The sequence below is a fragment of the Erythrolamprus reginae genome, chromosome 2 (assembly GCF_031021105.1).
Source record: "Erythrolamprus reginae isolate rEryReg1 chromosome 2, rEryReg1.hap1, whole genome shotgun sequence".
Classification (NCBI taxonomy): Eukaryota; Metazoa; Chordata; class Lepidosauria; order Squamata; family Dipsadidae; genus Erythrolamprus; species Erythrolamprus reginae.
Genome location: NC_091951.1, coordinates 209,263,663 through 209,287,386, shown reverse-complemented (window position 1 = coordinate 209,287,386; position 23,724 = coordinate 209,263,663). Strand labels below are relative to the sequence as shown.

Genomic DNA, 23,724 nt, shown 5'->3' with positions numbered 1-23,724 from the left:
GGCCCATTGACAAAGGGGGTGGGGCTGAGTTTCTGCCTCCCCTTTAGGGGAAATATTCTGCCCTTTTAATATTTTCTAAAATGTTTAATTTTTCTAGGATGGGGTTTGGTGATAACTTCCTACAGTACATACGTGCATGAATAGGAAGGAGAGAAATTTGAAATGGGACCTCACAGTAGTTTCAAGGGAAGTTATGAGGAAAGCAAAAATAGGAATACCCAGAGCTACCATATCTGGTTGTAGACATCGAAGTAGTTACAACATAACTGTCCCATATCACCAGGTGCTCCAAATAAATGACATTTCCTGTTCAAAAAACCTGAGGAAACAACAATGCCTTAATAGCCTTATTGTGATCTGTTTAGGGGCAGATTTGGGCTACTTTAAAGCCCTTCCAAATCTGTGTGAGGGAGGGAGGGAAAGTGGGTTTGTGAGTTCCTGATCTTTTGATAAAGAGATATTTGCAGGCAGAATATCTAGAACACATTGCACAAAAATGCTATTTAGCAATCATGTTGAACTAAGAGAAAGAAGACAAATAATCCACTGTAGTTTTTAAGGGCCTCATTAATTTCCTCTGAAATTCCCTGCTTTCTCAAACTCCTCCTCACCCCCACCCCCCCACCCCCCACGTACTGATTAAACATTCAGCAACTGCAAAGGGGCTTGGCTTCAAAGCAGGCTCTCTGGATAAATACTGGAGTTGTCAGCACTTCTTTTGCCCTTCTGGACTATCATGGAGGGGATGGCTCTGTACCTGGTGGCTGCTCTATTGATTGGTTTTCCAGGCTTTTCCCATGGGGGTCTGTAAGTATCATAGATATTTCAGTAGGGGGAATAAAGCAGTGCTGGTAAACCCCTTGTGGTCCTTTGCAGGGTAATGAATTTCCTTGCAGGTGGCTCCAACCATTTTGGATATATACCCCATGACAGGAGTAAAAATAGTAATCAAGAAGAAGTGACAGGCTTTGAAGTTTTAAGTTGAGGAATTGTCCTTGGAGTGAAGATTCTCTGGACAAATATAAAGACCTTTTATATTTTATATAAAATTTTATATTATATGGCTGGGGGAGCCATTTATGCTACCAATGTTAAGCAGAGTCAACAACCTCCAGAAAATAATATGGCTGAATATCTAGAAAACAGCCATCCCATATTTTTTGTTTCTATGTCTTCAAGTAACCCTTTATCATCTGGCTAAGACTTCAGTGACATAGAGCCCGGCCTACCTGCTTGTTTTGAGAAAGTATTTATTTTCGTTGTGTGTACCTATGATTTTGCAGCAGGCATACAGTATGTATAACTAAATGGCATATGGGTGATAGCAGCAATGAGGCTGACTACATATTTCTGGTCCCAGTATGGAGAATCAGCTGTTGAAAAAGCAAAAGACAGGAGAAGGGGAGGCAGAGAAGGTGATTTGTCAGTATATGTATAACAATTCTTATTGCAGGAAAGAAAAGTAAGCGGTCAGTTCTGGTCCCATTTGGAATCTCCAAACACTTTTCACGGGTAGCCCCATGTAGAGCGAGTTGCAATAATCGAACCGTGAGGTGATAAGGGTATGAGTGACCATGAGAAGAGCCTCCTGATCCAGATAGGGTCACAATCGATGCAGGAGGGGAACCTGTGTAAAGGTCCCCCAAGCCATAGATGAGAAGTGTTGCTCCAATCTCAGCTGCGGATCTAGAACAGTGATGGTGAACCTTTTTTTCCTTGGGTGCTGAAAGATTGTGCACGTACACTATGGTGCATACACGAGTGCCTGTACCCATAATTCAATGCCTGGGGAGGGCGAAAACAGCTCCCCCCTCTAGAGGCCCTCTGGAGGTCAGAAATGGCCTGTTTCCCAATTTCAGAAGACAGGAACAAATAGGAGACAACGTTTCAATCCTGTCCACTTCCTTTTCACTTTGGGAAAGCTGTTGGAAGGGCAGGATTTGTGTTTGGCGTGTGAGTTCAAGTGGTATTGTAAAAAGCAAGGCTTATGATTTTAGACAGGTCCTCCTACCTATGCCCCCAGAGTATGATCATCTATGGCTAGTTCCTTGTTAGGATTTCAGTAAGCAGAAACTCAGGAATGATTTTGTTGGGTGTGTTTGTTTAACAATAATAATAGGTGAAACTACACTATAGAGGTACAAAATCCATGGTCAGGCTGCCTAAGACATTGTTTTAAAGGAGCAACTCTTAAAAGTTAATAAAAGAATTGTAAATACAAATTGTTCATGCTCAGTTGCTCTTTGGATTGATGTAAAGACGACAATATAATATATGTATGGTTACAGCTGTCAGACCATTACAATAACACAAACAATAGCTGTGCAATAATGGGTATGTGATCATTGCAACAGAAGAACGCAGTGTTTTTTTAAGACATATGTGGATTAGCACAATTAGGTTAATTATTGGGCAATTATCACTATGAAACCTTATCTGAGGTTCATTTGTTGGCTATAAGGAAGTACTTTGGTTAATTCAAGAAAACATATGAAGGTTTGCATGGTGATCATTCTTAGTTTTTCATACGACAGTGGTAGCTCTACCTACAAACCCCTCTACTTACGAACTTTTCTAGATAAGAACCCGGTGTTCAAGATTTTTTTTTTTGCCTCTTCTCAAGAACCATTTTCCACTTACAAACCCGAGTCTCCAAAACTGTAACTGGAATTTAGGAATCTCCTGGGAGGAAATAGGGCCAGAAAAGGTGGTGAGAAGCCTCCATGGGGCCTCTCTAAGAATCTCTGGGGAGGAAACAGGGCCTCCACCCTTCCTGTGGTTTCCCCATTTGCATGCATTATTTGCTTTTACATTGATTCCTATGGGAAAAATTGCTTCTTCTTACAAACTTTTCTACTTAAGAACCTGGCACGGAACGAATTAAGTTTGTAAGTAGAGGTACCACTGTATATTCCTCTGCATTCTGCGGAGTGTTGACCAGTGGTGTTATTTGAAGCGTCTTGTACCTTATTTTAGTATAGTGGGCCTGGGAGATCCTGCTGGCCAGGCACGTATGGATCAACTTGCTCATATCTGCTCTAAGTTGGATCTGCTCTAAGTTGGATTGGCAAGGTCTTCCCCTGGTACATGAGAATTAACGTTCTGCTAGATCATATATGATTGGTCGAGGCCTATGGCATTGCAGAAGACAGGATTTTAGCCTCTATTGCCCCCTGCCCAATAATTTTCCATCACCTGACTTTCCTCACTTTGTCGACATCCAACTTTCCTACATACGGGCATCATCTAAATAAGGCAACAGCCAATTCTGACAATTCATGCGTTCTGATAATGTAGTGCAAGTGCAATCATTATCTATTATCATCTGTTAGGTCTATGTGAGGATATCTTTCTGCAAGAGCTGTTAGTTACTCCAATCTCCATATATCCCATAGTTTGCAAAAGTAATCAGTTAGCTCCAAGAAGCCTATTAAATTACACTGCAGACAATTTATATGGAACTACACCCTTATCAGACTGCAAGGAGGAAATGCCACAGGCCTCGCTTTCAAATTTAAATGCAAACAGAGCCAGAGCCAATAAAACGTGACTGAAGATATCACAATGTGATAAGGCATTTGTTAGCAATATATAATATTAGAGTGATTCGATTTACATAGCCTTAATCTCCCATTCACACAAGATAATGTGCTCATTAATCTGCCATCTAAAAATGTTTTCCTTTTCTCTATTGCTTTATCTTTGCTTTTGTAATAAATATGCTTATGGTGTTACTATGGAACTGGCCTGGCAACAAAACCTCCCATTTCTTTCCCTGCAAGTTCTGTAAAAGCCTTCAACTGTTGACATTCCAGTATTACAAAATGGCAACACAGTGCCTTTCTCCTCACGGCCCTTACTTGGGGCTGACAAACTAAACCAAATTTGTAGAACTGAAGGCTGCCTTTGGGGAATGCTGAATCGGGTGGGTAAATACTGCTTTAACATGAGTATAGCAAGTTTGATGTGGTGATTAAAGTGCTGGCCTGGAAATCAAGAGTCTATGAGTTCTAGCGCTTCCTTAGGCAGGGACCTTCGGGCCGGTCCCTATCTCAGCCCAACTCACCTCACAGAGTGGGTTTTGTGGGAAAAATGGGAGGCAGCAAACGTATATATGCTGCTGTCTTGAGTTGTACAAAACCAAGGTGAGATATAAATGTAATGATGATGAACCTGATTTGAGGGTCTCTGTGGAAGCAAGCCCTCTGTGTGCAGCAGGCCAGGTGCAGAAAACCACAAATCAGCTTCAACCAGAGGTGGGTTCCTGTTGGTTCAGACTGGTTTTCTAGAACTGGTAGTGGGAATTCTCTCCCCCCCTCGCCGAATTGGCAGTGATGGCCGGCTGGACATGCCCCCAAACTGATCCTATGACTTGAAATCCATCCACCAGTGTCAAATTTACATGAAAATAACCCTCTGCGCATGCGCCAAGCCTCCTGCACATGCACAGATGAGTTTAACCCGGGAGCACTTCTGGCACGACCCTAAACTGGTAGGGAAAGTAAGTAGAACCCACCCCTGGCTCCACCACAAAGTTATTGTATAGTGCAACAGCCTATAATCACACCACAAACATCAGTAAAGGCCAAAGAGCAATTGAAGCAGTCTTCTGCACTGTTTTCCATGGTATTTGCTTGAAAGGAGCCCTATTCAGCCAGCCACCAGAGAATCCTAAAAAGGTGTAAGACAAATACATCAGAGATCTCGGAATATTCATATCAAATGACCTAAGTGCCAAAGCCCACTGCAAGGCTTCAAGAGTTGTTAACCTAATCTTACATAGCTTTTTCTCTGGTAATATCACACTACTAAACAGAACATACAAAACTTTTGCCAGACCAATCCTTGAATACAGCTCATCTGTCTGGAACCCACACCGCATTTCGGACATAAATACATTAGAAAGTGTTCTGCTGGGCTCTCTGATAGGAGCCTCCCGAAAATTCAAGGGTACAAATTTCAGACACACACACGTTTGAAAATTCAAAACAATGTTCTTTATCACAAAATTCAAAATAAAGCACTCTTTTTGTATTGCAAAGAGCACTCTTCCCAAAACCACCGGGTAGTCTGTACAATTTCCCTTAAGCAGTCATTAAGTACTTAGCTAGCAGCTGTGAAGAAACTTCGCAACCCTTCTTCTTCCAACGAAGTGAGACACACACACACATTGCTCTGCTTTGGTTTCAAAGGCGTGAAAAAGCAACAAAGTTCAGCAACACAAGATTCCTGATGAACTTCGATCAGACATTCTTCCACAATGGCCAAACCCACATGCTGCTATTTATAGCAGCAGCCCTAATTACTAGAGCCCCACCCAAATACAGGTGGCCTCCCTTATTTCCTGTAATATGTTCTTATTTGGTCTCTTCTACGCATAATTCTGTGCTTGTGTGGGCCCAAAATGTCATCATCTGAATCAACGGAAGATAAGGGAGAGTGACTGCCTGGACTGTGTACCAAGCCCTCCTCTGCCAAGTCACTCCCACCTTCTTCTTCATCCGAGGAAACTAAACTCTGAACTGATTCTGTCGGCAATAACACAGGCCTGTGACATGTTGAATTTTCCCATGCATCCACCTCCCCATTCCCTGGGGCAGGAACTGGGCCAGAGCCAACCACAACAGAAAGCATCCAGAGATACTTTACGGGAAGAACCCCCCACTCCTCTCCTCGCAACAGAATACCCTACACAACCAGACTTGACATCCTAGGCTTAGAAGGTTTAGACATACATTGCCTTAAATATGACCTAAGCATAGCCCATTAAATCATCTGCTACAATGTCCTTCCTGTCAATGACTACTTCAGCTTCAACCACAACAATACACGAGCACACAAGAGATACAAACTCAAAGTAAACTGCTCCAAATATGACTGTAGAAAATGCAACTTTAGCAACCAAGTAGTTAATGCATGGAACTCATTACCAGACTCTGTAGTTACATCACCAAACCCCCAAAACTTTACCCTTTGACTATCTGCTGTTGACCTCATCTGATTCTTAAGAGGTCAGTAAGGGGCGTGAATAAGTGCACCAGCGTGCCTACGGTCCACTGTCTTTATGTTTCTCTCTTATTAGTACCAATATAATGTATATAAACATTGTAATATCTTTGTATGCTACCAATATGTACTTGATAAATTTAATAAAATACCAGTGTAGTAGAATACTTTTTACAAACATGTACACTTTTTATAAACTTCAAACATGACATTTTTAGGACTTGTAGACTTCAACTCCCCATTTCCTCCTCCAGTCATGCTAGCTCAGGAAACCCTCAGCATCCAGGAGCTCTCTGCAGGCTTCCCAGACCCTCTGTCCAAAAATGGGGCATAGGGGCGGGGCTTCGGGATAGCAAAAATGGCTGTAATTGGTGTATAAGACCTCTTTGGGGGGGGGAATGGGTGCGTCTTATACTCTTACTTACTTATACAGTAAGTCACTGCCCAGATTCCTTCAGACTTGACTCGTGTCCCGTTGCTGCAGAATGGTGCAGGATATGTATCTGATGACCTCAGCAATTCTAAGGGCGAGGCTAGCAATGGGATGTTATATTCCAAACTTCAATCACTGTCAGGTTTCTAGAACCTCCATTGGTTCTGGAGACCACCTAATGCTACTATCTCAGACTCAAACAGCAGCGTCTGTTGATCCCAGGCAGGGAGTGCATGGCTCCAGCATAAAAGTTTGTGTATGTAATTATGCCATTGTCAGCCTGAGTTCCACCTAGTGGCCAGACACAAATCTTTATTGAGACCTGGCTCTTTAAGTGTTATCTTCTCAGGATCTCTCATTCCAAAAAACAAGTGCATCCTGGGAAGCCAGACTCCACTTCCTTTAGCATTTGGAGGAAACAGAAGCACCAGGGAAACTCCAACCTAATCAGCACACGTTCAGCACACGTTCATCTTAAAACAAAAATCCGCATCCCATACACACAGCATCACTGGTGAGATTTAGATTTACCCCTGCTAATTGTTATGCTCACCAGCACCTCAACCCTGTTTATTTTGTATTTGGGTTCTTATTGTATGTGTTTCTATTTTTCCCAGTTTCACCCATTCTGTTTCTTTAATAAAGCATCCAGATCTACACACACAGTCTGTTGAAAAGGTGGATAGAGAAAAATTCTTTTCTCTATCACACAATACTAGGACGAGGGAACACTCCCTAAAGCTCATAGGTAAGAAAGTGAGGACAAATCAAGGGAAATATTTCTTCACCCAGAGGGTCGTTGGTTTATGGATTTCACTTCCAGAAGAGGCCGTGACAGCTGTCAGCCTTCATAGCTTCAAGGCAGGATTAGACAGATTCATGGATGTCAAGTGTATCGGTGGTTATTGAAACGGATGTCCATGTGCCGCCTCTATGTTGGTTGAGGCAGGTAAGATTCCCCTGGGTACCATTTGTTGGGGGTCAGGGGAAAGGGAGGGTCTTGCCTGTCTTTCTGCTCAAGATCCCCATGGACAATTGGTGGGCCACTGTGTGAGACAGAATGCTGGACTCGATGGGCTTTGACCTGATTCAGTATGGCTCTTCTTATGTTCTTATGTTTTATTGGGAGGATAGGTGGCAGTGGTAGAATTCAAATAATTGCACAACTGGTTTGCTGAAAATGCGAGCGTGTGTGTGCATGCATGTTTAATTTCCACACATGGGCATGTCGCTTCTGCCCATGTACAGCTTCTGTGCATGAACACAAGCATGGCTTCTGTGAATGTATATGCACACACCTTCCACACATGGCTTCCATGCATGTGCACATGCACAGCTTCCACACACACTTCCACACCTACATAGCTTCCATCATGTGTTGAGGCTTCACCGAGCAGCCTTTTGGGATCTGCTTCCCTCCATGTCTGCTGTCTGAGACAGCAGCTGCTTCTCTCCACACTGCTGGGAGAGCATCTTGTGCAATTTAACAGCTGTGAGCTGCCATTTTTCTTTAAGTCCCATCCAAAAGTGGACTTCAGCTCCCAGAATTCCTCCTCGAGTCATGTTAGATGGGGGGGGGAATTATTGACCCCCTCAGAGAGGGTCCGCAACTTGGGCGTCCTCCTCGATCCACAGCTCACATTAGAAAAACACCTTTCAGCTGTGGCGAGGGGGGCGTTTGCCCAGGTTCGCCTGGTGCGCCAGTTGCGGCCCTATTTGGACCGGGAGTCATTGCTCACAGTCACTCATGCCCTCATCACCTCGAGGCTCGACTACTGTAACGCTCACTACATGGGGCTACCTTTGAAAAGTGTTCGGAAACTTCAGATCGTGCAGAATGCAGCTGTGAGAGCAATTATGGGCTTCTCCAAGTACAGTGGAACCTTAAGATACGAACTTAATTGGTGCCGGGGGGAGGTTCGTAAGACGAAAGGTTCGTAAGACGAAACATTGTTTCCCATAGGAAACAATGTAAAGTCAATTAATCCGTGCAACCAAAAAAAAAAACCCGCAAAAAAACCCGCTGCCGCCCGGCTGTCACCTTTTAAAACAGCCTGGGGGCTTCTCAGCGACCTCCCCAACGCCGGGTTTGGCATTGGGGAGGTCGCCGAGAAGCCCCCAGGCTGTTTTAAAAGGTGACAGCCGGGCTGGGGGGGTTGCTGGGAACATCGGCGCGGGAGGCAGGAGATGATCGGGCGACCGGAGCAGCAACACCGCCGCCGTCGCCGCCACATCCGGCTCGGCTTCCATGGCTGCTTGGCCGGGGGGGGGGGGCTCGGGCGAAAGGGGCTGCAGACGCAGAGATTTGCCTCCCACCCCTCGCCCGTGCCGCCGGCGCGTCATCTTCCCTCCCAGACAAAAAAGGCCGGCTTTCGGGGAGGAAGGGGCGTGCTCGGCTCTGCGTCTCCAGCCCCTTTTGGCCAAGCCTCCCTGGCCAAACAGCCAGGGAATCCGGGCCGGGTGTGGCGGTGAGGGGCTGGAGACGCAGAGCCGAGCACGCCCCTTCCTCCCCGAAAGCTGGCCTTTTTGTCTGGGAGGGAAGATGACGCGCCGGCAGCACGGGCGAGGGGTGGGAGGCAAATCTGCGTCTCCAGCCACTTTCGGCCGAGCCCCCCCGGCCAAGCAGCCAGGGAAGCCGAGCCGGGCGTGGAACATCGGCGCGGGAGGCAGCTCGGCCGAAAGGGGCTGGATACGCAGAGCCGAGCACGCTCCTTCCTCCCCGAAAGCCGGCCTTTTTGTCTGGGAGGGAAGATGACGCGCCAGCGGCATGGGCGAGGGGTGGGAGGCAAATCTCTGCGTCTCCAGCCCCTTTCCTCCGAGCCCCACCGGCCAAGCAGCCAGGGAAGCCGAGCTGGGCGTGGCAGGGAACATCAGCTGGAGACGCAGAGATTTGCCTCCCACCCCTCTCCCGTGCCGCCGGCGCGTCATCTTCCCTCCCAGACAAAAAGGCCGGCTTTCGGGGAGGAAGGGGCGTGCTCGGCTCTGCGTCTCCAGCCCCTTTCGGCCAAGCCTCCCTGGCCAAACAGCCAGGGAATCCGGGCCGGGCGTGGCGGTGAGGGGCTGGAGACGCAGAGCCGAGCACGCCCCTTCCTCCTCGAAAGCTGGCTTTTTTGTCTGGGAGGGAAGATGACGCGCCGGCGGCACGGGCGAGGGGTGGGAGGCAAATCTGCGTCTCCAGCCCCTTTCCTCCGAGCCCCGCCGGCCAAGCAGCCAGGGAAGCCGAGCTGGGCGTGGCAGGGAACATCGGCTGGAGACGCAGAGATTTGCCTCCCACCCCTCGCCCGTGCCGCCGGCGCATCATCTTCCCTCCCAGACAGAAAGGCCGGCTTTCGGGGAGGAAGGGGCGTGCTCGGCTCTGCGTCTCCAGCCCCTTTCGGCCGAGCCTCCCTGGCCAAACAGCCAGGGAATCCGGGCCGGGCGTGGCGGTGACGGCGGCAGTGTTGCTGCTCCGGTCGCCCGATTGTCTCCTGCCTCCCGCGCCGATGTTCCATGCCCGGCTCGGCTTCCCTGGCTGCTTGGCCGGGGGGGCTCGGCCGAAAGGGGTTGGAGACGCAGAGCCAAGCACGCCCCCTCATCCCCGAAGGCCGGCCTTTTTGTCTGGGAGGGAAGATGACGCGCCGGCGGCACGGGCGAGGGGTGGGAGGCAAATCTCTGCGTCTCCAGCCCCTTTTGCCCGAGCCCCCCCGGCCAAGCAGCCAGGGAAGCCGAGCCGGGTGTGGCGTGGAACATCAGCGGGGAGGCAGGAGACGATCGGGGGACCGGAGCAGAGCCAAGCACGCCCCCTCATCCCCGAAGGCCGGCCTTTTTGTCTGGGAGGGAAGATGACGCGCTGGCGGCACAGGGGCGAGGGGCGGAAGGCAAAGCTCTGTGGCTCCAGCCCCTTTCGGCCGAGCCTCCACGGCCAAGCAGCCAGGGAAGCCGAGCCGGGCGTGGCGGCGACGGCGGCGGCGCTGCTACTCCGGTCACCCGGTCCTCTCCTGCCTCCCGCACCAATGTTCCCCGCTGCGTCAGGCGCTGCCAGCCCCGAGTCAGACACACCCTCGCTGCCACAACCACCGCACCCAGTCGCTGCCCACCCCGTCTTGCTGGAGGTCTAGCCGGAGCCGGAGCCGGGCCCGCTCGGCCGCGTCTCCTCGCCCGCCCAGGATGCTGACCTGCTGCCTCGCCCCGCGCCCGTCGCCGCCCCGATCCTGCGCCTCCTCCTTCCCCCCCCAGCCAAAAATACAAAGGGAGTCTGCCGCCGCCCACGGGGCAATGGGAAGCTGAAGCCGCCGGCGGTTTCAGCCTCCCTTTGCTGAGCGCTGCTTCGCCCTTGCCTGTCATCTTGGCTCAAGCGGAGACCGTCTTTGTGTTTTTGGCTGGGGGGAGGGAGTCAGGAAGGTCTTCCTGCTCCCCCCCCCAGCAAAAAACACAAAGACGGTCTGCCGCCGCCTGCTTGAGCCAGGATGACAGGCAGGGCGAAGCAGCGTGGAGCAAAGGGAGGCTGAAACCACGTTGTCTTGGGAGAAGTACTGGTGGGAGACGAGAGCTGGGCAGCGGGACTTCTCAGAGGCCTCCGGAACCCGAACTTCCGGGTTCAGTGTTCGGGAGGTCGCCGAGAAGCCCCGCCACCCGGCTGTCACCTTTTAAAACAGCCGGGGGGGTTGCCGTTCGTAAGACGAAAAATGTTCGTAAGAAGAGGCAAAATTTTTCTGAACCCCGGGTTCGTATCTCGGGTTGTTCGTAAGACGAGGGGTTCGTATCTTGAGGTACCACTGTATGCCCATATCACTCCAACACTCCGCAGTCTGCATTGGCTGCCGATCAGTTTCCGGTCACAATTCAAAGTGTTGGTTATGACCTATAAAGCCCTTCATGGCACCGGACCAGAATATCTTCGGGACCGCCTCCTGCCGCACGAATCCCAGCGACCGGTTAGGTCCCACAGAGTTGGCCTTCTCTGGGTCCCGTCGACTAAACAATGTCGTCTGGCGGGACCCAGGGGAAGAGCCTTCTCTGTGGGGGCCCCGACCCTCTGGAACCAGCTCCCCCCTGAGATTAGGATTGCCCCCACCCTCCCTGCCTTTCGTAAACTCCTTAAGACCCACCTTTGCCGTCAGGCATGGGGGAACTAAAACACCTCCCCCTTGCCCATGTTGTTTTGTTGATTGATTGACTGTGTGCCTGTTTTTTATATATACTGTTTTTATGAGATTATTAATTTAAATTGCAACTAGATGGGTGGGCATTGGATTTGGTATTATGTACTGTACTGTTTTTTTTATTATTGTGAGCCGCCCTGAGTTTGCGGAGAGGGGCGGCATATAAATCCAATAAACCTATAACCTATAACCTAAACTAGATGGAGTAATTAGAAGGCAAAAACAGCTCTGTTTTTGGAAAAATGGGCTGCTTTTCCCCTGGGTTTTTTCTCTCGTAAAAATGGGGTGGGCAAAGGGTCTGGGAGGCCTATGGGGAACTCCTGGATACTGTGTGATGGCAAAAATACCCCCATGTTGTCAAAATCTAGAAATTTTGCAGCCAAATTTCAGGAACACAGTTTCAGGTACAGGGCTCTGCAAATGGGTTACTCGCACTGTTCACTCTAAGCTGCACGCGCATGCGTGCGCGCACCACAAAACACCCCCCATGCACCCTTTTCCAAGGGCACACAAGGAGCCACGGCCGCCCCTGCCCCCCCAGCGCCTCCGGCCCCCACGAGCCCCTGATTTCTCGCCGCTGCCCCCGCCCGCCTGCCCGATCCGCCTCTCTTTTTCCTCCTCTGCTTCCCACCTTGGGGCGTGGCTCCTCCCGCAGCAGCTTCTCATTCTCCTCATCCAGCCGCTAGCCATTCCAAGCGCTTTGGGAACGCCCGCCCCGCCCCTCTCGCAGTCCCTTCGCCGAGAGCACTTTCATCCTGGGCTGTCAGTGAAGGGGCTGTAGGATAGGCGGGGCAGGCATTCTTCTCACAGCGAAGGCCGGCGAAGGTGATTTTCAATGTTGGGCATGCAGGCGAAGGTTTTTCTTATTTTGAATGTTCCGGGCGGGCTGGCAGGGGGATGGGGAGCGCGCGCGCCTGCGCACCCAACATTGAAAATCACCTTTGCCGGCCTCCGCTGTGAGAAGAATGGAGAGAGAGTGAGAGCAACAGACAGAGCAAGATAGAGAGAAAGTGAGAAAGAGAGAGAGGGTGGTGGTGGAGAAAGAGAGATAGCAAGAGAGAGAGAACAAGAGAGAGAAAGAGTGAGAAAGAGAGGAAGAAAACAAGAGAGAAAGAGAGAGAGAGAGAGAAAGAAAACAAGAGAGAGAAAGTGAGAAAGAGAGAGAGAGCAAGAGGGGGAGAGAGAGAGAGAAGAGAGGAAGGAAGAGAGAGAGAGAGAGCAAGAAGGAAAGAGAGATGAGAGAGGAAGGAAGAGAGTGAGAGAGAGGAAGAAATCAAGAGAGAGAGACAGAGAAAGCAAGAGAGAGAGAGAAGAGTGGAAGGAAGAGAGAGAGAAATGATAGAAAAAAGGGGAGAAAAAAAGAGAAATGAAAAAATGATTGAGGCAGAGAATGACAGGAAAGAGAGAGAAACAGAGAGAAGTGACTCTTGATTTAAAACATATGGTAAAAGCACTTAAATAATAACAGGGAAAAAAACCCCAGCCCTCACCTGTTTTTATTAATAGTTATGTTTTTGGTTTTGCTGGTTGTTTTAGTTTTAATAGTAATGGGTTTTGTTTTGTTTTTAATTATTAATTTCTTTTAATAAAAAAAGAAGGGATTTATTTATTTATTTATTTATTCATTCATTCATTCATTCATTCATTCATTCATTCATTCATTTATTTATTTATTTATTTATTTATACTTCTATGCTGCCCAGTCCCAAGGGGACTGCCATTCAGACACTATACTTTTCCGCCCACACCAGAAAAAAATTAGAGGGAACATTGGTTACTAGAGGACTGTATGCAAGCTGGGAATTGCCTGACCTTGGATGAAGGCACAATTCTATTTTTCGTCTTCAAAACTGTGATCAAACTCTGTTCTTTCGTTGTCCTTTAAGCTGCAAGGGATACTGCATTGTTCATTATAATGTAATCACATTACAATACCACCCAGTTTACTGAAGTGGTCACTCCAGGTATGGGCTGCTGCCCGGATGGTGGGGGTGGGGGGAATGCAGTGTGGTACTGAAAATGGAGCTCCACCCCAGAGCACCCAATTTGCACTGAAAGATATTGAAAGAAAATGCAGAGCATCCTGCATAAGCCACATCTACAGTGCGATAGTAAAATTTTTGGTAGGTCACTCCCATTTTATAACCCTCAAACAGCTCCCCAAATGTCCTTTAAGTGATATAAAGATAAAAATTTACTAATGTTTAAACTATGTTTGGAAGCTTTCTAGGTCACAAAAGAGTAGTTTTTCTAACCATTTATTTCTCCACTTTTCTAAAAGTTGAGATTATGGAGATGCCTCATGAAATGCCTCACTTTTCCTAAGCAGACTAACTCAGGAGATGTTCTTTTCTTCTTCTGCAGCTATACCCTCATCACCCCTGGTGTCCTGCGAACAGACACAGATGAGCAAATTTTGCTGGAGGCTCATGGAGACAATGCTCCAAAACAGCTTGACATCTTGATTCAGGATTTTCCACGGAAGCAGAAAACCTTGTTCCAAAAAAAAGTAGATATAAATCCAGCAGAAGGCATGCTTGCCACTCCAACTATAAAGGTGGGTGTATGGTGATGGTTGCAGTACAGTCTATTGTATTCCCCCCCACCAAATATATATATATATGTGTGTGTGTGTGTGTGTGTATGTATCCACACATGCGCGCGCACACACACACACTTATAATATTTTACTTGTTTGCTGTGAAATGCTGTGGAGAATCTTTTAACAATTGTGGCAATAAGAACTGTAAAATAAATACATATGTATCCTATAACTTTGATTTTCTTTCCTCCCTCCAGTTATACTCAAAGTTATAGAATACATATGTATTTATTTTACAGTTCTTATTGCCACAATTGAGAAAAGATTCTGCACAGCATTTCACAGCAAACAAGTAAAATATTATAAATATTTAGATCAAAATCAGTATCAAAACCAAATGTTAACCATAGGAAGAAACCAAAAGAAAACCTGACAGATACAAAGTATAGTTAAATTAAAGTGATTAATAAATCAAAACTGCTAAGCTAGGTTTTAGAACAGATTGCCAGAGATGCTGAATCAGTCCAACTAACTGGTTAGTAAAAGTAGGATGTTATTGGGTCAAAGAGCCAAATTTTCAGATTTCGAATACAGTGATAACTTGTCTTATAAACCCCTTGTCATACAAACTTTTCGAGATACAAACCTGGGGTTTAAGATTTTTTTGCCTCTTCTTCCAAACTATTTTCACCTTACAAACCCAAGCCGCCGCCACTGGGATGCCCTGCCTCCGGACTTCTGTTGCCAGCGAAGTGCCCATTTTTGCACTTCTGGGATTCCCTCGAGGCTCCCCTCCATGGGAAACTCCATGGGAATCCCAGCAGCTCAAAAATGGGCACTTCGCTGGCAATGGAAGTCCAGGGGTGGGGTTTCCCAGCGAGGGGAGCCTCAGCAAAATTGCAGCATCACAAAAACACGGACGTCCGGAGGTGGGATTTCGAGGACTTTCATGTTTTTGCGATGCTGCAATTTTGCTGAGGCTCCCCTCACTGGGAAACCCCACCTCCGGACTTCCGTTGCTAGCGAAGCACCCATTTTTGCGCTGCTGGGATTCCCCTGCAGCATCACAAAAACACAGAAGTCCGGAGGTGGGGTTTCCCATGGAGGGGAGCCTCAGGGGAATCCCAGCAGCGGAAAAACGGGCGCTTCGGCTGGCGAAAGGGGTGAGTTTTGGGCTTGCACATATTCATTGCTTTTCCATTGATTCCTATGGGAAACATTGTTTCGTCTTACAAACTTTTCACCTTACAAACCTCGTCCCGGAACCAATTAAGTTCGTAAGACGAGGTATCACTGTATAGACATTTGAGGAAACTCCAAAGGTTTATGGACAACTTTTGTTCTTCCTTACCCAGGGAGGAGAAATTGGGTTAGTCTGTGTGCTGATAGAACTATGTTTACTCTCAACATGAACAATGGTAAAGGAGAAAAAAGAAGAATGCTGAATAGCATATAAAACCAATCTGTTTCCAATAGTCCTGGAAAGTCCAGAGAGCTTCAATTTTGAAATCTTATTCCCTGACCAAATCCCATTTAAGGCTTCACTAAGTCTGACTCTTCTAGTACTTGAGCCCAAAGAAGCCCAGCTACTGGCATCTGGAGGTACAGATACTGAGAAAAGTTCTGCAAATTGGACCATAATCTCATCAAAAGAAATTAATCCCCTGACTTTCAGACCTTCTAGTTTGGAGTTACGGACAGATTTGTTCATATGGGTAAAAGTGGTGTGAGTTAGCCTGTGTGTATCCTTGTATATTTGCATAATCCTATAATTGCCCAAAGAAAAATGATAAACAGAAAGAGAGAATAGCTCTTATATGAATGTAGAACTACAGTGTGCAGCCCAGATGGCAGGATTCATTATGTGCTGGGATTCATGTTTCTCCAGGTTGAGATAGTCGACCAGAAAAGTTTATTTTGGATGAGGATTCTCTCATTCTCATTTGTCTTGAACTTGAAATTAGGGGCTGAGGTTTCTTGGTGTGTAAATTAGGAGGGGAAAAGGCCAAGGAGAAAAAGGTTGTGGGTACATGGCAGTGGGCAATGGACACCAAATGTAACTTGGAAGAGCAGAATGACAAGCCGAGATCTCGTGGATATGTTCTTCATTAGTTTCATTGACTGTGTTGCTTTAGCTGGACACTATAGGGCCTCTCCATAGCCTCCTGCGAGGAAAGATCAAAAACTGACTTAGCAGAAGCCAGAAATATGATTTTAAATATTTAATAAATCTATGTGTGGCATTCTGTGATCCTCTTTGTTTTCATTTTTGGCCCAGTAGAGCATTTTAGAATGTTTTAGTGTTGTTGCCTAGTGGTAAGGATTGAGGCCTCTGGTGGCCTTTAGCAATGATTACATTTGAAGCTCTGCTCTATTCATCTTACCATCCAGATTCCTGCAAAAGAGCTGAATAAGGAGTCCAGGCAAAATCAGTATGTGGTTATCCAAGTAACAGGTCCTCAAGTGAGCTTGGAAAAGGTGGTTCTCCTTTCTTACCAGAGTGGCTTTGTGTTCATCCAGACAGATAAAGGCATCTATACTCCGGGCTCTCCAGGTAAACTCTTCTTCTGTATCTATTTCTTCACTCCCCTGTGTTGCCACTCTAGTTACCGGTATGTGATGAATAAGGCTATAAACAAAACCATTCCTGGGATTTGTTATTTATTCGAGATATTTCCAGAGAGTGAGGGAATGGAAGAATGTATGTCTTGTGAATGTTGGCATTGGTGATATTGAGAAATCAAGCTTATAAAGTTCAGAAAAGATTTAAGAAACCCATTGATGGATGATAGGTGGACTTCAACTCCCAGAATTCCTGAGCTAGCATGATTATAATCACAAATTAGGAAGGGAATGGAGTAGTAGTAGTAGTAGTAGTAGTAGTAGTAGTAGTAATAATAATAATAATAATAATAATAATAATAATAATAATAATAATAATAATAATAAAAATTAGATTTGTATGCCGCCCCTCTCTGCATAACAATATAACTAATATTTTAAAACATCTAAAAACTCATCATTAAAAAGATACAATACAATCATACCGTACATAAACTATATAAGCCTGGGGGGTATCTCAATTCCCCCATGCCTGGCGACATAAGTGGGTCTTAAGCAATTTACGAAAGGCAAAGAGGATGGGGACAGTTCTAATCTCTGGGGGGAATTGATTCCAGAGGGCCGGGGCCACCACAGAGAAGGCTCTTCCCCTAGGGCCTGCCAGACAACATTGTTTAGTCAACGGGGCCCATAGAAAGACAACTCTGTGGGACCTTATTGGTTGCTGGGATTCGTGTGGCAGAAGACGGTTCTGGAGGTATTCTGCCCGATGCCATATAGAGCTTATAGGTCATTACCAACACCTCGAATTGTGACTGGAAACTAATTGGCAGCCAGTGCAGGCCACGGAGTGTTGGGAAGACGTGGGCGAATCTAGGTAGCCCCACAATAGCTCTCGGTACTATCGTGGGGCCACCTAGAGTCCAAGAAGTCCAAGAAGATGTCACCCTGACTAATTGCAAGTTATAAAAGGGGGAAAGCCTTGAAGATTATTTGAGTGGTCTTTTAAAAGAAACACAGTAAGATTTTTTTAGAGAAGAAAATGTGTAATCTTGAAGGCTTTTTCTTTCCAGAAAGGACTTTTCTTTAGCATTCCTTTGAATAATTGGTGGTGTTTTTGTCTAAGGTACAGAAAGTCTAGACTGAAGTACTCTAGAAACATTTATTCCATATTAAACCCATTAGCATTTAAAGTGCCTGAGGATGCTGCTGTTTTAGCCAAATCAGCTGTTTTTCTAGAAACTATCCCACATCTACTTTTTAGGATTTACAGTGAGTCTGGCAGACAGTTGCTGTCATGGTTGAGACTTGGCTCACTTTGCAAACAGCCAGACAAGTAAAATGGGAGAAGGTGATAGATTAGAATGCAGGGGAGGTATAATATGTGTGTGTGTGTGTGTGTGTGTTTTGTAAAGGGCACTTGGAGCCTGAGAACCAAAGTCATCTGCTGAGAAAATCTACTAGGTGGAGAATCCATTAGCCAAACAAACTCAACTGACCTGACAATAATGATTGAATGGAATAAAGGGGAACATTTAACTATGCTGTTTGCATGCAAAAACGTTAGTATTGGTTTTGCTACTTCCATCTCCATGTTGGCTCAGGCTCAATAAATTATACTCTTGGTAATAAAAATGTTCAAGAAATCTTTATTCGATGCATGAATCATGTGGATGGTTGACAGCTACAAAATATAAGACAATTTATGGCAATACTTTTTTTTAGGATGCAAGCACATCAATCAATCAATTTTTTATTATGGTCACAGACCAGCATGATGCAAGCAAATATCTTTTGAATACTATCACAAATTACAGTTAATTTCTTTTTTCTTAGTGCGATATCGTGTGTTTTCTATGGATCACAACATGCACAGGATGGACAAAACTGTGATTGTCGAGTTTCAGGTGAGAATCATGTCTGCAATCCTGTGTGATTAACATAGTCCCCTGAACAAAGATTGATTCTTTGTTGTTTGGTTGTTGATAACCTAGTGCTCCACCTGCTGGATTGCATTTGCTCTCTATATTATTTATTTATTTATTTATTTATTTATTTATTTATTTATTTATTCATTCATTCATTCATTCATTCATTCATTCATTCATTCACTCACTCACTCACTCACTCACTCACTCACTCACTCACTCACTCACTTACTTACTTACTTACTTACTATTTAATTGAACTTTTATGCTGCCCCTCTCCGAGGACTCACACAGAAATGACATCACGTAGAAAATCTAGTATTCCACCTGGGGTTTATGATATAGAATGCATAGGAAATAATATGCAACATTTTTTTCAACACACATCTATTTTATTTCCTTGTGCCCAGACTCCACAAAACATTGTTGTCAGTTCTAATCCAGTCAACCCATCTTCCAACCCATCCTTGATCCGGCCTTACAATTTACCAGAACTTGTCAGGTAATTTAACATGAATATTGTCATAAGGCAACCTGTTTTGGAAACAAGGTTAAACTCTGATGTGGGAAAAACATTCAACTATTAAGGACTGGTGGCTATAAAATAAAGTTGTACTGTATGTTATCTTTTAGCTTGCTTTTCAGATTAATTATTAAAGTAAGAAAAATCTTGCATTTTTGCATTTGCATTTGTTCATCACATTTCTATTTCCTTTTGTTTTTTGGGGAGACTGGAGCAGCCCATGTGGGATATAATGTTATTTGTATTGAGTGGACAAAAAATCGATAGAATTTCATCACCACCATTTAAGTTAAATGAGTAAAAAGAAATTATTTGCCAAAGTAAGAGGCACATTTCAGTTTCTACATATAGTATTTGAATCTGAAGATTTCTGAATCAGGCATTTTCTTCCTCTTTTACACTTATTCTCCATAATTCTACTAATATCAAGAAGAGGCCTTGGATCCTTTGTTCATATCATATTACCTTGGCTTCAGAAGTTGTGGGTGCTGCAACACAAAAGGTTTTCAAGAAGAGATTGGATAGTCATTTGAGTGGAATGGTACAGAGTCTTCTGCTTGAACAGAGAGTTGGATTAGAAGACTTTCAAAATCTCTTCTTACCAGTGGTGGGATTGGAAAAAATTAGCAATCGGTTCACTGCCCAGTTGCTGTTTGGCCGTGGGCGTGGGGTATAGCCTACTATGGTGGGGTGGGCATTTTTGGCCTCCCCAGACTCCAGAGGCTTTCCTTGAGTCTCCAGGGGGTGAAAATGGCATCCCCCGGACATCAGAGGCCCTCTAGAGGCAAAAAACAAGCTCATTTCCGGTACTTCTTGTAGACCCATTTTTTGCCCTCCAAGGCTCCAGAGGCTTTCGAAAGCCTCCAGGAGGGCAAAAACAGCCTTCCCTGGGCACAGGAGGCCCTCCAGAGGCCAGAAACAGGACTGTTTCTAGATTTCTGCTGTGCCTGTTTTTCACCCTCCCAGAGCCTCCATGCAGTCCCTGCACTTACCTCGCATCCAAAATAAGCCATGTGGAGACTCCTGGGAGGGGATGGGCAGGGTCAGCCAGTCCTGGGAACAACCGGTTCAGTGAACCAGATTAAAATTAACATCTGGTTCACTCGAACCAGTCTGAACCACTGGAAACCACCCCTAAGTCTGTTATTGTTTATTCTCTTTTGTCATAAATTGATTGTAAAGCAAAAGCAATGAAAAATCTCTTCGTTTTCTTTCTATAGTTTTGGGACATGGAAGGCTGTGGCCAAGTATGAACATTCACCAGAGGAGAGCTATACTGCATATTTTGATGTCAGAGAATATGGTAAGAAAGATAATTTCTGTTCAACATAACTATTTTTTGATCCTGGGTTTTATCCCCTTTGATGGCTGCTATGATCTCTCCTGGAAAGTTATGAGAGACAATATGGTCTAATGGTTGTTGTGGTTGGCTTCAGGCCAGCTCCTGTGGCTGGGGATTTTGATGAAGAGCGGTAGGAGTCATCTGTTTACAGAAGACCGGTCTGGCTGCAGCATGAGGCAGAAGCGTCAGACAGCGAACCAGAGTCAGATGTAGGGAAAGACAGGGAGCAGGAAGAGACAGCAGAGACAGACAGGGGAATGGTTTCTGCCAGCCCTCCAGCCAGAGGTTCCTCGGAATCAGAAGGGGAAGAAGTAATGAGTAACCCTATTCTGATTCCTAGGGTGAGGAGAATATTGGGAAAGCAGAAGCAGCTGCGCAAGTTTAGAAACAAATTATAGAACACAGCTGATAAGATTTAATGATGCTGCTGAGACCCTGATTAAAAAGGGAGGGTCGGAGTGCATTGTATGGGTGATTATCATTTGAGTTTTGAAGAGAGAAATATTGTTGCAGCATGGTTTTGTTTTGGTCTGGATTTCTTTGACACTCAAGCAGGAAGGGCTGTGCAGACTTGAGTGTGTACCTCTGACCTTCTGGATTAATAAATCAGCATTGGTCTTGCATTCAAGGAGGCATACAGCCTCGCTATACAAAATAAACCTTTTTATTTTATTGCTCCCCTGTTGTGTGCTTGATTTATTACCTTGCTCTTGGGTGGCTAGAAGCCAGGCAGAACAGTGGTTAAAGTACCAGGCTAGAAACTGGGAGACTGAGTTCTACTATGATCTTAGCCACGAAAGCCAGCTGGCTGGCCTTGGCCAATCATTGTCTCTCAGCTCAGTCCACTTCACAGGGTTGTTGTGGGGAAAATAGGAGGAGAAAGATATGTCAGATGTGCCCATTGCCTTGAGTTATTTGTAAAAATAATAAAGGTAAAATATAAATAAATAAATGATAAAATATATTGAATTAAACTCAGAAGATACATCCTCTGTCAGTGCTAGACTTCTACCATTTCACCTGGGTTTTTTTTCCTGTAGTGTTGCCAAGCTTTGAAGTCCGTTTGCAGCTATCAGAGAAGTTTCTTTACATTGATGGCAATACAGATTTTGAAGTGTCTATCACTGCAAGGTATGATTATTTTTGAGTAGCTAAAGCAACTTATTTTGGCACTGCGTAACATCTATATGAAAGGGATTTTCTTTGGATCATAATATTCAGAAAAATACAATTTGGAGACTAGTCCTGATCTGAACATATTTACTTGAAATTTATTTCACAAATACAATATTACAAAATAGTGTTTAGACTTTATTTAGCTTTATTAGTCTGGTTACTTATGATACCAAACTCAATTATCACTTATAGGTTTAACACTGCATCTTTTTACTGTCAAGGGTAGAGTGTAGCCCAGTCATAAAAATGATCAGAGGGGGAATAATCAAATTCATTTTTCAGAGAAATTATTATAATAAAAAATGTCCTAATCCCATTTCCCCACTATTTAGGAAATTGCAGGCATGTTCCTTTCAGGAATCTCTTAGTTATTTTAATGATTGATTTCAATTGTATTAAGGCTTTAATTGTGGTATGTTTTCTACTCGCTACTTTTCATTGTTGCATTATTGAGTGTTGGAATGAAGAGAATGGTGAAGTATACATTTAGAAATCAGAAAATAAAATGGGCAAAGGATGAAGGAACACCCCCCTCCCCTCAAATTGTCCTGTCCAGCTTGAGCATCAGAAGAGACAAAGCCTTGGAGAAAAATTTCTGAATGAGTAGAGCTGAGAAAATAAGGAGCTATGAGAAATAGGTCAATGCCCTCACTGATTTACCCCACTTGTGTCAAAGGAGATCATTACGAAAAGCAAAGATGTATAATTTAAGGTGACCAGATTATAACTTCTGTAAAGTGGGACACCATTGACGGGAGGGGTGGGGGACAGACGGCTGAAAAAATTCTACAGAATTTAACCTCAGCATTTGTTTTCCCACTTAATAGTGTTAGGGTGGGGCTTCACCTCAAAGAAAGTGGTTTCCCATCTCTTTTCCCCCAACGCCGGAAAGGTGCATGCTTGGTCTCTTCTCCAACCCGCTGATCTCTCTCTCTCTCTCTCTCTCTCGTTGTGCACGCACAAAGCAGCCCGTAGCTGATAGCACCAAAGTTTCAGGACACCGCTTCATTCCACACCCTACTTTGCATCGGCTGATTTCAGGCAGCTGAGCTGCTTCCTGGGTGATCCCTTCAAGCCAGGTCATTGCCCAGCATCAAAGGATGAAGAGCTGGTCCTTCTGGCTCCAACACAATCTCCCAAAAATCAGGATTTTAAAAAACGCCATGGGAAACGGGACAAAATGCTCAAAAGCGGGACCGTCCCGCCAAAGTCCTGCCTTAGTATAATTGGCCTTTACTTTCATTATGTCATTACAGGTACTTGTATGGAAAGAAAGTGGAAGGTGTGGCCTTTGTCCTCTTTGGAGTGATAATAGATGGTGCTAAAAAGAGCATTCCAGACTCACTCACAAGAATTCCGGTAAAATGTAACAGGAGTGTTTGCATATAGGAGTGTGCTTGTGGTTTACCTGTCAGATCTTTTAGGTAGAATAAATCCACTAGAAGGCTAAGCTATCATTATTGAGGTTGTCTAATTTTGCAAGCCTGGTTGTGCTATAATTCCCTTTCCTTCAAATAATTGGTGAATAAGGGAGTGTGTGCCCCAGTCTCTTCTGAATTTTATCTAGACTTATATTTTACCCCTTGCTGCATTGGCCAAAGAGTTTGCATCTCTCCATCAAGGTTCTTATTTTACATTGTGGCAGACCACTTTATTTCCTTCCTTGATTTTAATTATTTTTCATTTATTTACAGATTATTGAAGGGGATGGAGATGCAACACTAGAAAGACAGAAACTACGTTCCCGATTTCCAAATCTCAATGAGCTTGTTGGGCATACTCTGTATGTATCTGTAACAGTGATAACAGAATCAGGTGAGCAAGGGTGGGAGAAGACTAAATTCTTTCTTTGAATACGAACATATTACATTTTTAAAAATTAACAGACTACAATATTAAATACCAGGGACTGAAAATAACTAAATAAAGAAAACAAACTATCACCAGAATACATCATTGATTTGTGAATTGATTTTTAAATCCTCCCTTTTCATAATGATTATTCACCATTATCCCACAAAATCCACAATATCCACAATTGTGGATAAATCTCTCTTAATTCACTCTAAAT

The 23,724-nt window shown here is 45.0% G+C and overlaps 1 protein-coding gene across 1 annotated transcript in view; it reads left to right on the top strand.

Moving 5' to 3' along the window:
- The first annotated feature begins 637 nt into the window (after positions 1–637).
- Positions 638–23,724, top strand: part of LOC139161886 (A.superbus venom factor 1) — an 82,194-nt gene continuing 59,107 nt past the window's right edge. The window contains exons 1-9 of the mRNA XM_070741582.1: positions 638–807; positions 13,945–14,137; positions 16,514–16,676; positions 18,521–18,591; positions 19,023–19,114; positions 20,356–20,438; positions 21,518–21,608; positions 22,910–23,012; positions 23,348–23,468. Coding sequence (XP_070597683.1) covers positions 737–807; positions 13,945–14,137; positions 16,514–16,676; positions 18,521–18,591; positions 19,023–19,114; positions 20,356–20,438; positions 21,518–21,608; positions 22,910–23,012; positions 23,348–23,468 — 988 coding nt within the window. The 5' untranslated portion in view covers positions 638–736. The remainder of the gene's footprint in view (positions 808–13,944; positions 14,138–16,513; positions 16,677–18,520; positions 18,592–19,022; positions 19,115–20,355; positions 20,439–21,517; positions 21,609–22,909; positions 23,013–23,347; positions 23,469–23,724) is intronic.